Consider the following 13,792-nt stretch of genomic DNA (forward strand, 5'->3'; position numbering starts at 1 on the left):
GAAATTTTAATCAGCTGAGAATATCAAGCAATGGAGAAGTCTAATGAGAATCCAGGAAATCCAATACGGCGAGGCGACAAAGGAATGAAACTAGCCGACACCTGGTCAGAATGAAATGGAAGGTAGCGTTACGTGACTTGCAATAGGAAATAGCGGCCAAGAGGTCGTGTGTATTGGCCGATCACGAACGATAGGTGATCGCACGTGACACAGCACAGGTGCGCGCAACCTGTTGTGTGCGGAGAGGCTGATCGATTTATACGGCGTCAAATTAGTCGCGGTGAGGGGCCGCTGTAATTTCAGATTCTACGACGCGTACAGTATTCGTGCGCTTGGTAACAAGAGAAACCAGACTAAGTAACGATCGCAACTGAATATTTCATAGTTTGTATGAAATTGAGCGAGATACATCGACGAACGGAAGAATCACCTGGTAAAAGGAAACATCCCATTGGAATCGTTCGATCACGCCTAGCGAAAAAAGAAGCTGACGACGACTGGCTTCCTCGCAACAATATCAGCAGCCTCATTTTCGTATTTGTCGGTCGCGAAAATTATGCGAGCTTCCGTGGCAAGGGATGGTACGCCATAGGCAGAACGAGTTTGAACGTGGCGAAGATCCTCGACGAGGGTGGAAACATGTGCCGGTGATGATGAAAGCGGTGTAAGTCGTCAGTGGGGAGAAAGTTTCTTAAAATATTTAGAGATAAAGAGATAGACAGCCAATGCGAGTTTTAGCTCTGCTTACGTTTAGACATGTAAAACCAAGTGCAATTTTTGCAGACCATAAGGCTGGAATAAATAAATACACATGCGCGCATTCTTTGACAGAGAACGTTCTAAAATCTACAGGTTACCGTCGCTGTTAAATTTCAATTATGGCGAGTGACAAGTCTGGCAAAAGATTGGCAGGTAGAAAGTCGAGGAACAGAAGGTTGGATGTGGATAAGCAGAGGTTGGAGGAACCGAAGATGGGAACTGAGTTGAAACATTGAAAAAGCGGAGCGGTATGAAAAATTTGGGAAGAGAGAAGGTTGGAAAACTGAAACTGCGAAATGGAAGGAAAATAAGGAAGGAAATTGGAAAATAGGGAAAATCAAGTACGCTGGAAGGCAAAGAAATGAAAAGTCGAAAGATGGAAGAGTAGCTGGAATTTCGAGCTTAGGAAACAGATGCAAATGGAAGAGTGAACGTCGAGACAAGCAAAATTCAAATTTGACAGTGTTCGCATTGTAGCTCAAAAGTTTCGATGACGTACGATTAGGTGTGTGGGTTGCGCAGATTTATTAGACGCGCCGCAAGTTTCCACGTAACGCGGTTAACTAACCAGCTGGCAGGAGTACCAAGAGGAATTCAAAATAGTTGCTGTTAATAGCGGCAAATCGAGACGTCGAAGCAGCTGTGTTCCATTTGCCAATCGAGTTACAACGCTGAATTCTCCGAAACAATTCGTTCGATAGCCTGGGATACGAGAAATTTCATTAGCGACCTCTGTCCATGCTTGCAACTTCAAAAATTCTATTACAACCTACGAGTTTAGAAATTACAAGAGTTCCCTTGCCATATATTTAGCAGTAACTTCACTAAGACGCTTCACCAGTCGATCGACCGGTTTCAAAATTTTATTCAAAATTCTACATTCATCGTTCATCGTTTCTTTCGTTCACCCAACTTTATGCAGACTTTTACATCGACAAAGATTGAGAAACTGACTAATCAGACGATATAGGAATTTACACAAAGTTAGACGAACGAAAGAAACAACGATGAACGTACGATTTTTAATAAAATTTTAAAACCGGTCATTTGACCGTGCCTGGTAGGAGCAGTTAAGCGAATGAACGAATAATCCAAATTTTTCACCGAAACTGCCAGTTCATTTCAAACGAAAAGTCCCTCAAATTGTCAGAACGAGGTACTTGTCGTTGCTTCACAAGCCATCTGTTAGGCTTAGGCACCTTACGAACGCAGAAAATCACAGAAAAGTGTTGTATCTTCGGACAAGATCCAATGGTCAGGACACTGACGAAGGAGAACTATGAATTTGCTGCGTGAAAATGTTAGGCTACAGCTTATCTGATACTCTCTGCAAATTAACGTAGATGAGATACAGAAATCACTTGATAGGTAGAATACAGCGTTTGCTTGGTGGTTCCAAGTTATAGAAACGGCGAATATTCTGATCCAGCAACCTGTTCTCTTCTTTTCTTTAAATAAACTTTCAGTTTCGTTGAAAGATTTGTATCGTTCGTTCGTAATATCTATTGGGTTGTCAACTAAGTGATTGCAGATTTTGTCATTAGGTGGTAATGATAAGATCTGCAATCACTTAGTTGTCAAGCTAATAATATTAATAACTTGCAATTAGGATGACGTAAAGTACGTTATGACGTACACATAATGTACAATATTTCAGAAAGAATACTTTCTCTGTCTTTCATATTTATAATTTTGAATTTTTCCAATTACACGACCGATGATACCGGAAATAGATATATTCGAACAGCTGTTAAAGGTAGAAAATGAGAGAAAAAAATGGTTCTAATCTGACAATCCCTTGGGATATTTGCGCGAAGTATGCGAGGAAGGGACCATGAATTCCCGTGCGATGCGAGGAAATTGCATTCCCCTTGCTCTTTGCTGTTCGAACGTCGTAGACGAGAGGCTGTACGCGATGAACGACGACGAATTTTCTCTGATTTTTTTGCAGGAACGGCTTCTATTGAGCGTGTTGCCACGCCACGTAGCCATGGAGATGAAGGCAGACATCGCAGGGAAGCCGAAAGATACCATGTTTCACAAAATTTACATTCAAAGGCACGAGAACGTCAGGTGAGTACCGCCTCGAGTATCCAGACGCGAAGATATCAACAAAACAAAAAAAAAAAAAAAAAAAAAAAAAGAAAGAAGAAATATCTCAGAGATTTGGCGTCGTTATAAAGTTCAGGTTGATCGTGATTGACGATAGTTTTTGCACAGTTTGACTGCCTTTTGGGCATTTAAGTTAGATGAAATTAGAATTGCACGTTTGGAGGTTTCAGATAGTTCGGTCAGAGGTTTGAAACTTTTTGTTTGAAGGTTTGAGAGCTTTTGTTTCGAGGTTTGAGAGCTTTTGTTTCGAGGTTTGAGAGCTCTTGTTTCGAGGTTTGAGAGCTTTTGCTTCAAGGTTTGAGAGCTTTTGTTTGAAGGTTTGAGAGCTTTTGTTTCAGGGTTTGAGAGCTTTTGTTTGAAGGTTTGAGAGGTTTTGTTTCAAGGTATGAGAACTTTTGTTTCGAGGTTTGAGAGCTCTTGTTTCGAGGTTTGAGAGCTCTTGTTTCGAGGTTTGAGAGCTCTTGTTTCGAGGTTTGAGAGCTTTTGTTTCAGGGTTTGAGAGCTTTTGTTTGAAAATTTGAGAGCTTTTGTTTCAGGGTTTGAGAGCTTTTGTTTCAAGGTTTGAGAGCTTTTGTTTCAAGGTTTGAGAGCTTTTGTTTCAAGGTTTGAGAGCTTTTGTTTCAAGGTTTGAGAGCTTTTTCTCGGAGGTTTGAGACTTCTTGTCTGTAAGATTAAAATATTCCAAAAGAAATTTGGTCAAATTTCCCGTAAGGTTAGTAACTGAAGTCTTCATAAATAATACTACGTACAATTTACCGAGTTTAAATCCTTCTTTTCAAAGGAGCAAGTTTATTTAAAGTACGATACACTAACTAAATGTATTCCATTACAAATTCATCGAATTCAATTAGTTTTTCCAAGACAAGGGATTCTTTCTGTAAGAATTAACCATATTCTACCGCGCCGTTCTTCTTCTTTAAAAGAAACCTATTTACAGACCTCATTCGTATTCTACCGCACAATAAACAGACAACTGCATTCATTGCGTAATAATTTACCATAAAAATCCACCAAACAGCGTTTCCTATTCAAAAAGAGAGAACATTTCTGACCAAATCGATCACATTCTACTATACAGCGCTCAGAGCTCATTACACGTTTACCCGTCGATTATTTAAAATAAGACTTGTACCAAGCTAGTTCCTTCATCCATAGAAAGACGTTTGTCTCTGGAAACCGATTACACTGCACTATATATTAGACCAATTGTATTAACACCTCAGACGTTTCAATCAAAAATCTACCGAAACCTAACTCCTTTTGCCAAAGGAAGAGTTCAAACCACTCTTCTTCTACTGTGTAGTATTCAGACAATGCAGTATCCACTCCCGAGTCATTGAAAATAGAAATCTACTGAAACCAGTTCCTTGGAAACTCTTAGAAAGAAAGACAATTATCTGTCCAAATCAATCCTATTCTACCGTACAATCTATTACACAATTAACTGCGTTACACAAAATCCCATGTAACGCAGTTAATTCGTTACTGTTGGATTGGCAACTAAGTGGTTGCAGATTTTGTCATTAGATGATATTGACAAAATCCGCAACCACTTAGTTGCCAACCCAATATATATATATATATATATATATATATATATATAGCTATATTTCTATATAAAAATTCGCGTAATACGACAGGCTACCGTACCAGATTGCTAATAAAATATGTGAAAATTAATAGACACGCGTATCTGACTGAATAATTCTGGCACGGTGTATTCAGTGAGGCGAAACAGCTGAACATCCAACTCTATTATACACCAGGCTGACACACGCGTCTATTATACGTTACGGTAACGCGTATCTGCCACTCGAGGCTCGTTAAGTCGCACGACATCTACTACGAATTCCAATTAACATGCTGATATAATAACGACTAGAATATAATACCGAAGAATATATAATATTGCATTTGTTCTATTTTCTAGCATCCTGTTCGCCGATATCTGCGGGTTTACTTCGTTGTCGGATCAGTGCACTGCCGAGGAAGTCGTTAGGCTGTTAAATAAACTGTTTGCCTGGTTAGTCTATTTTATATTTGTCTTTAACATTTTTCTATTTTTCCTATATTATGTATTTTTTTTTATTAAAATTTCATTAATCAATAATTTACTAAAATTTTGTATCAAGGCTGCTCGTCATATTTTTTCGTTGTTTCGTTAAACAATTATACAAGTTGTTGATTTTACATTAGAACGTTTCGATCGAATCTTTGCTTCAGTTTTCTTTGGAAATTGATGATTTATTCTAATTAATAGAGGAATCATTCGCATGGAAATTCTGTAATCTGTTTGTTACGTTAGCTTCGACACGCTGGCGGCTGAGCACCATTGTCTTCGAATCAAACTACTCGGCGACTGCTATTACTGTGTCTCTGGACTTCCGGAACCGAGACCAGATCACGCTCGTTGTTGCGTGGAAATGGGTTTGGACATGATTAGCGCCATTACGTGAGTCTTTTGTCATGTTAATTGCTACGTGCATCCGATTTTTTTGTAGCTTTAATCACTCACCTATCACACGAGCCTCGTTGCTTCTCCCTTTTCATCAACTTAACACGTTCATCGCTAATTTTTACCTCTGTTAAGCGCTAACCAAAATCACTTTTATTTCAATCGACACTGTTAACGAATTATCAACGAAAATTCTTTTTCTAATATTGGCTTGGCAACTAAGTGATTGCGAATTTTTTCAATACCACCTAATGACAAAATCCGCAATCACTTAGTTGCCAAGCCAATTTTAAATTGCAATTAAACGTTATCACTTTACCGACCGCTAGCGGTTCAACAGCATACGCACGTCCGACCGGCAGCTCAGGCGCAGATTCTCCCTGGCTCTGGCTCTGTTTCGGTTTAGACTCTCCAATACCATTCTTTTCGTCCATCGCGAACGGTAAGTTTTTCAAATTGCTATAAAACCGTGGCAGCTTACAAAGCAACGCAACTGACGCAACTGAGCAAGGTACCTTTGTACTAAATAACAAATTGCCGCTCGAATAATGAGAAAGGTTGTCGGCGACAAAAAACCGATTAATAGACTATCGGTCGGTAAGCGTTGGCGATAAAAACCGATTAATCGGTTATCGGTCGATAAGCGTCGACGATAAAAAACCGATTAATCGGCTATCGGTCGGTAAAGTGTTAAGAAAAATTGCCGATATAAATTATCAAGAAAATTCTCTTTCCAGTAGATGGGGAAAATAGATGTTTGGGAAGATTGTTAATAAATCGTTGAGAGAATTTATCGTGCAATGAAATGCAATTAAACCTTAGGGAAAAGCTTGCATCTCCTACGAAACACACTACACGCTGTACATCCTTGGAAATATCTGTGCGCTTCGGTTGATTTTATAAGGAAAATAGATAGAATACGAGCTTCTTTTGAGAGCTTTGTTCTGAAAAGAATTTACGATTTGTTTCGTTATAAATCGTCATTATAGAATCCTCGAGAGTGACCATGTTCGTTTCTACGGCCACCACCACTCCGAATAACCTTTTATTCTCCAAGGAAATCATTTCTTTGACAAGACTGGATGTTTTTCAGTCTCATAACGAGAATCCACGTCTCGACAGTGTACGGTCTACTTTGACTCGTTTGCTCTGTTTCCGGCTCTTACAACGCTCTCTCTAACCTGCTTCTTCTGCTCCGCCATTTCTTCTATCATACGACGGAAACGCTATTAAACGACAATTCTACGAAAATGCAAGCTACCTGTGTAATTTGAAACTACCTGTAGTCACGAGATTAAGAAATACAAAGAAAGCTCTGTTTAGTTTCAACGAGGATCTCCGATGGTACGTTCAACGTCCGAGGAATTTTTCAAACACCCTGTATGTCGCAATTTACCATCATACCTATCATATTTATTACCATCGTATCTACGCTTAATCCACTTGCAGGAAAAATGAAGTCTATAACTGAAACTACAATCGCAACTGAGAGAATGAAACGTAATTAACTTTTCGCTTCCAACAAGCTTCCAACGGGATCTGACTTTCGAGAATTTTTTAAGCAGCCTACATACCACGATTTCTCACTGAAAATTAACTCGTTTCTCACTGTAAACACAATTCTACTCGCTGCCTTTTTTTACATTAAACCAACTTTCACCGACATGCTGGTCTAGACTGGAGGACTTTTGAAACACCTTGTACATAGTATAACTTCTCATTCATATTTTTACATAAATAATTTCAAAGAAACAATCCATCCTCTGTAATTACGATCTTTTGTAACTCGCAGTAACAGACCGTAGTACTCCATTTTAGAGAAGTCACAACTTTTTGGACACTCTGTATGTATTAGGTTGGCAACCAAGTGATTGCGGATTTTGTCATTAGGTGGTACTGACAAAATCCGCAATCACTTAGTTGCCAACCCAATACTATAATTTCTCATTCCAACCTGCACAGCATTTACTTAAAGAAACGAATTATCCTTTGCAACGATACTTCTTTTCTTTTTTTTCTTTTTTTTTAATTAGCAGTAAGAGATCGCGATATTTTATTTTGAAAAAATCAATGGAAATCCGATTATCGTGATGATATTCTCGATATACTTGGCGATACACTTTTCCAGTTTATATCGAGAGGTTGGTGCGGTGAACGTGAACATGAGAGTGGGGATACACACAGGCAGAGTTCATTGCGGGGTCCTTGGCTTGAGGAAGTGGCAGTTCGACGTCTGGAGCAACGACGTCACCCTGGCCAACTACATGGAAAGCGGCGGAATACCGGGGCAAGTTTCTCTCCTATTCTCTTTTTCCTTTAAGGGCGAAATTTCCAAGTGACCATTGGGGAACCAATTTCCATTAGGGAAGAACGTTGTCTTACATCATCAACTTACCGTTATTTTCCTATTGTATGCTTTGAATAATAAAAATACTCCGGTGGCATCCTGAGCGAAACGTGTGATTTCCGCGTGGCAGTCAAAGTGTTAATGAACACCTGAGATCTCTAGTATGATTTTAATATAATTAAAATCGACAATTCAATTGCTAATGATATTAATTAATAACGCGACAATCGTATGTACGTTAAATACGTTAAAATCCGCTCGAGGAAGCTGATAAACAGAAAGTTGTGATTTATTTTTCAAAAACCTCGATCGATGAACTGTACCGTCGTGTTGGAAATGACGAGCTGCGATTATTTCTGTACAGACGGGTGCACATCACGAAAGAAACACTGGACTGTCTTGATGGCGTTTACGAGGTGGAAGAGGGTCATGGGGGTGAGAGAAACGCGTATCTGAAGGAGCACGATATCAAAACCTACCTAATTGTCCCCGGAGACACGTATAAGGGTAACTTACCCTCGTCTGGGCTGAGGAAAGGTTTGCCAGCGAATGGCAACGTGTCGAAAGAGATGAGAGTGATGGGACACGGTTCGCAACACGGCAAACAGAACAAGTAACTGGTTCATTGTTTCTTTTCATTTTTCTTCTTCCTTTTTCGTTTTCTCCTTATGAAAATAATTTTAGACCAACGCGCGTGGATTTTCCTAAACTTCGTACATTCCGAAATTGTAAGTTTCTTCGGAATACGAATCTTTAATAAGAAAGTTAACTTTCTTTTATTTTATTATATTAAATAAATATCATTATTTATTTATTCATTATATTTTAAATATTAAATAATATATTTCTACGGATCGTGCGAAATGGTCGATTGTACGATATAATTCGCAGGGATTGGGGTATCGAAAGAAAAATTTTCAAGACTTAAGTCGCGACAGGTGTTTAATTTATGAATTTTCAGTTTTTCAATGTAAGAAGTTTCTCTTGTACGGACCTTTCTGTATCGGTTATTAATCCTGCGACAGATTAGGGTTTGGCGAGACGACCGAGGCGAAAAAGGACCCGGAGGACGAGGTGAACGAGTACCTGATGAGAGCAATCGACGCCAGGAGCATAGATCGATTAAGAGCGGAGTATTGTACGCCCTTTGTCCTAACTTTTCGTCTGCCCGACGTCGAAGGAAAGGTAAATGCAAATTCTTGTCCCCTTCCTGTTCATCAATTTATTTGAAAGATTCGTATTAATTTATAATTCCTGAAATAATTTATCTTTCCTCTAAAAGACTCTCAATAATTTACTGCCGTAAGGTCGTGCAATAATTCTAAATAGTAAATTACGCAATTTTGTGTTCGTCTTCGGCTTCCTTTTATTCTTTCGCTATTACCGTCATTATTTTTTAACACGTTCACACTAGCGCTGCTATTTTATTTCTCTGCTCCAGAACCATCGAATGGTTATTTGTTTAAATAAATCCTACCTTTTTCCATTAATGTACGTTAATTTATTGTTATTATTTCCATTATTTAATTCCATTATTTAAACGTTTAACTATATGACAATTTGTTCTGCTCACTAAACTAACTACATTTTTGCTGGTACGCACCGTCCGATGGAACGTTCGAGCGTGAGCCACCGGTGGTACACGCCGTCTAATGGGAGACTCGAGCGTGAGCCACCGGTGGCGCACGCCGCTCGTACGTGCTAAATCAAGTTCTCGCTCAAAATCAAAGTGACCTAATCTACTGTTGTTTAAACGGAATAACATTCGAGGGGTTTGTTCGTAAGAAAACTGAGAAAGTGCTATGTATCCGCGAAGATTTCGAAGAAGAAGAAACTATTTATTTGTAAACCATTTGTTGCAGTATTCGCGCGAAAGGGACAGAATGCTCTCGGCATATTTCGTGTGCTCCGGCTTCGTCTACATGGTCGTCGTGATTGCTATAGCGATCACTCTACGAGGGTAACTCTGTCATTCTGTTAATTAAACCATCGATCAACTAGGCTTTATCCAAATGTCCCTTTGCCTCATATCGAAAGCCAATAATTTTCAAAAGTTTGTAACGCGATCGGAATTTCGGAAAATTCTATTTTATTTCGATTCTACTGAAATTTAACAAGGACATACGTAAATCGAAACATATTCCCGTGCAAACTATATTCCCAAATTTTTCCGTTCCATTTCGTTGCTACGTTTTGAACAGCCACTACCAGAAGATCGAACATGGTTTCTGTCGATATAGTTCGTCAGAAATAGGATAATAGCAGTTAGAAAAATATATAACAGTTAGAAATGAGAAAGGTTGTGTAGAAGGACCGATATTGGTTTCAGTTACGATTCTACCATCTGTTATCGTATCGGTTCTGTATCCGCGTATTTCGAAGTGCTTCTATATCGACGGAAACGGTTCTATTGGCCGAGCAAAAGTGAAGCCTCCAGAGGCTTTCATAACGGTTACGAAATTGAATCATTTTTCAGGAGCGGATACTTTTACACTTGTGTGACAGTGAGCACGTTGATCATCGCCACGATCAATGGGATACTACTGGCAGAGAAGAACGAGGTGAGACTTTCGCTCAGACTATCGTCCTTTCCTTCTATCTGCGAGGAAAAGAATTCTTCAAACGAATTTGAGGAATCGCGTTGCAACGTGCATCGCGAGCAAATCGATCGCGTTCGCTCTTTGGAATCTTGCCACTTCCTCTTGACCTTGAATTCGTGGCGTGATTCCAGGTCACAATGCCGAGGTCGTTAATCGTGTCTCGTACATACGTCGCCGGCGATTGCATAATTCGCGGTATTTGTCCCCGTACAGGCAACGAAAAATTTCGACGAAAGAAGGAAAAGCATAGAGAAAATTTCTATGGAATTTCGCTGGCACGGTACTCTCGAAATATTACGCGTTCCACGATTACTTCCAGCCATTGGATTGGCAACTAAGTGATTGCGGATTTTGTCAATAACACCTGATGACAAAGTTCGCGATCACTTAGTTGCCAGCTCAATAGAATGAAAAATATGACAAAAACGAACGATAGGTTGCGCTATTAGGTTTCCTACAAATTTTCAGTGACAGTATTTTCCAAATTTCGTTGGAGAATTTTTATCAAAAAAAAAAAATACTATAAGAATACTATAAGAATAAGACTATAACCGAAGACTTGAAGAGACCAAATCTTCCAACTACGTAGACGATGTACGTTGAAATTCTGTTTCTTTAGAGAGTGCCACGGTGTCTGCGAGATTTTGCGGTGCACGTGTTCGAGAATCGAGGAGTCGCTCAGATGTTAGCTACGTGTGTCGTGTTTCTCACTTTCGCCACAGCTTTATCACCGTTGGTAAGCTCACGTTATTACAGTACTACACACTATACGTTCTAACATTATGCTAGTGCTCCAAGGTAATACAGATTGCTGTACTATAGAGACATTTGTTTCGACGTATGTTTATTACTCGCAAGCAGTTTGTTAGTAACGAAAACACAGATAAATCCGTTCAAATTATCTCTTCTTTAGGTTCTTCCACCTAAACCAAGAGGAAGATTTTAGATATCGATGAATGATAGCCGTCTATTGAGATGTGTATAATTTTATGTGCTACGCTAGATTAGCTGCGTAGTAGTGATACATGTGTGTGAATATGAGCGTGTGCAAGTATGTGTGTGCGCGTCTCGAAAACAAAGGAACGTAAACTGTTCAGTCAGTTAACAGTCTGGTATGGAAAAAGATGATTTTTCAAAATTTCAATTATTTTATGTGTTACATTTTTTTGGCAGCACCCACTTTGCCAGCTCATAACTCTTTAAATATCGAGTTTTTTTTCAGTGAATTTTTTACGTAATCTCGAAATATCAATAAACAAATGGTAAAAAGAAGGATAGCAAAAATATTTTGTGTTTCGCTTGTACAGAGCTGCAAAGATCGCCCGAAATTCATACCTCTAGACCAGAATACCCCCTTAAAAGACTGTTGAGGGTACGCGCCAAAGATGTGTAGACATCTGGCTACCATGTTGCCCTCGGTGTGCGCCCTGGTCTCTGATGTGGATCGATGTTACACGTGCAAGCGTATCGATGAATATCCTTGAAATCCTTTATCAAATAAATATATAACTATTTTGAGATAAATTCTAAACGTGAACTTAGTGTTCCTATAGCATTATTTCGGCAATCGAGATGCAAAATTATCAACATCATCTAATAATTTACTTACCATATACCTTGAGCAAGTAGCCTATTTCTTAACAGACTACGAATATCGAACGCTATATTGCTGAATGTCGTTCGTTATTTAGCTTCGTCTATATTGCTGAATGTGGTTCGTTATTTAGCTTCGTCTATATTGCCTATCACGTAGTAACATGGACGTACAGCGTAGAGAAATCTACTGTAATATCAACGATTGCAAGCATTCCACCAGCTCGGTATAGTATTGTCTGAAAGCTGGTGTAATTCCTCAAAATCCGACAGAATCTGGCGCACCGTATTATTAGGAGAAAATTCATGAGAGTGGCTATCGATCATCATTTAATACTAGGTATATATAATGAAATAGATAGCTATAGCCATCATCCATCATCGACGAATCTATAAATCCATTGATCTGGCAGAGAATATGAACGACATTGGCCTACGATCTCATTAGAATTCCATTTTTCCTCCACTACTTGTCAGATAGAAAACTATTAAACACGTATAGAGTATTAACGGTATTATGAAACTAAGAAAACTCTACAAGTTTCTTTTCTATTTTACACGTAGAACTTTTATACAAACTATACTGATAAAACTGTAATACTATTGCCGTATTTACAGCAATTAAAGTTTTTAGATGACTAGCAATATATCATGGATCTAAAATAAATTTTAATATTACATTTATTTGGTCAGTTGGTTTTATTTTAATATTCACAATTGGAGGATTAACAGGAGTGATACTATCTAATTTATCGATTGATATTATCTTACATGATACATACTATGTATAGGAAATTTTCATTATGTTTTATCTATAGGAGCAATTTTTGCAATCATTACAATATTACTTCGTTGATATCCATTAGTTACTGGATTAATACTAAATAAAAAATGATTAAAAATTCAATTTATTATAATATTTATTGGAGTGACTTTTTAGGATTAATAGCTATACCTCGACGGTATTCAGATTATCCTGATTTAATTTCTTCTATTGGAGCAATAATTTCTATAAATAGAATATTATTCTTAATTTTTATTATTTTCGAAAGACTTAGTTGCCAACCCAATAGAAGCTATTTGTACAAAGTTGTGTCACGTACAATTTGTCGGCGAACGAATCGAGAAATGAAAGTTCTATCGAAACGTATATTTCGTCAAGGTGATATTAGAAAACATTTGGAACTTTACGGTTAGATTCGTAAGTATGTATAGTACGAATATGTAAAGACAAGGCGTGATGATACCAAACTTGGTGAAACCAAGGCCAAGCGTAGCGGAAACCATACGTCGTTCCTCAACTCCTGCACGCCAAATAGTTCAGCAAACATGGTAAGAGGTTGATTTAAAAATAGCTGCAGATATATTTGGAGCTTGTTCGAGATAGACCTTTTATGGCAACAGTTTTAAATTTGAAACGTGGGTGGCAAAAACTGCCAAGGAGCTAAATATAAAAATACATGTTAGCGGACGAGTGCAGGGAAGCGTTGGAAAACATGCGCGATCGATGAATGAATTTGCGCGTGTTTGATAGACCGAGCCAGTTTCTAATCGAAACGACAATTAAAAGTACACAACATAGGACAATCGATGGGTGATTTTGCATTTTACATGGTTCGGTTTCATTTTCACCGATCGTTTGATCGAGAAAGAAGAACTTTTTAGGAGGAAAAAATTGAAAACGCGATGGAAACCGATTGATTTGTTTTTCGATTGCAGGTAACGCTGGAAGATGGTCACGTGTGTGGGAACGTGACGTCTTCATTGACCGAGTGGCCAGATAATTCAAGCGTAACGTTCCAGAGTATCGACACGCCCGTCGATGTTTGCTATTACACTGTCTTTGCTGACGTAAGTAACTGTGATCGATTCGATGTGCCCAGCCGCGAAGCTCCACCTTGAATTAACTCGGGATTAACCGGAAAC

The 13,792-nt window shown here is 38.6% G+C and overlaps 1 protein-coding gene and 1 long non-coding RNA gene across 2 annotated transcripts in view; one reads left to right on the forward strand and one right to left on the reverse strand.

Annotated features, from left to right (window-relative positions):
* LOC138188226 (uncharacterized) overlaps positions 1-13,792 on the reverse strand; it is a 123,363-nt gene that overhangs the window by 75,757 nt on the left and 33,814 nt on the right. The gene's annotated exons all lie outside the window — the stretch shown is intronic.
* LOC138188224 (adenylate cyclase type 6) overlaps positions 1-13,792 on the forward strand; it is a 93,950-nt gene that overhangs the window by 75,667 nt on the left and 4,491 nt on the right. The window contains exons 8-17 of the mRNA XM_069129807.1: positions 2,711-2,832; positions 4,802-4,894; positions 5,177-5,323; positions 7,455-7,613; positions 8,038-8,286; positions 8,699-8,858; positions 9,536-9,633; positions 10,150-10,234; positions 10,893-11,009; positions 13,586-13,717. Of these exons, the coding sequence (XP_068985908.1) occupies positions 2,711-2,832; positions 4,802-4,894; positions 5,177-5,323; positions 7,455-7,613; positions 8,038-8,286; positions 8,699-8,858; positions 9,536-9,633; positions 10,150-10,234; positions 10,893-11,009; positions 13,586-13,717 (1,362 nt within the window). The remainder of the gene's footprint in view (positions 1-2,710; positions 2,833-4,801; positions 4,895-5,176; positions 5,324-7,454; positions 7,614-8,037; positions 8,287-8,698; positions 8,859-9,535; positions 9,634-10,149; positions 10,235-10,892; positions 11,010-13,585; positions 13,718-13,792) is intronic.

Source organism: Bombus flavifrons, chromosome 16 (assembly GCF_040668555.2).
Source record: "Bombus flavifrons isolate JBK064 chromosome 16, iyBomFlav1_principal, whole genome shotgun sequence".
Taxonomy (NCBI): Eukaryota; Metazoa; Arthropoda; class Insecta; order Hymenoptera; family Apidae; genus Bombus; species Bombus flavifrons.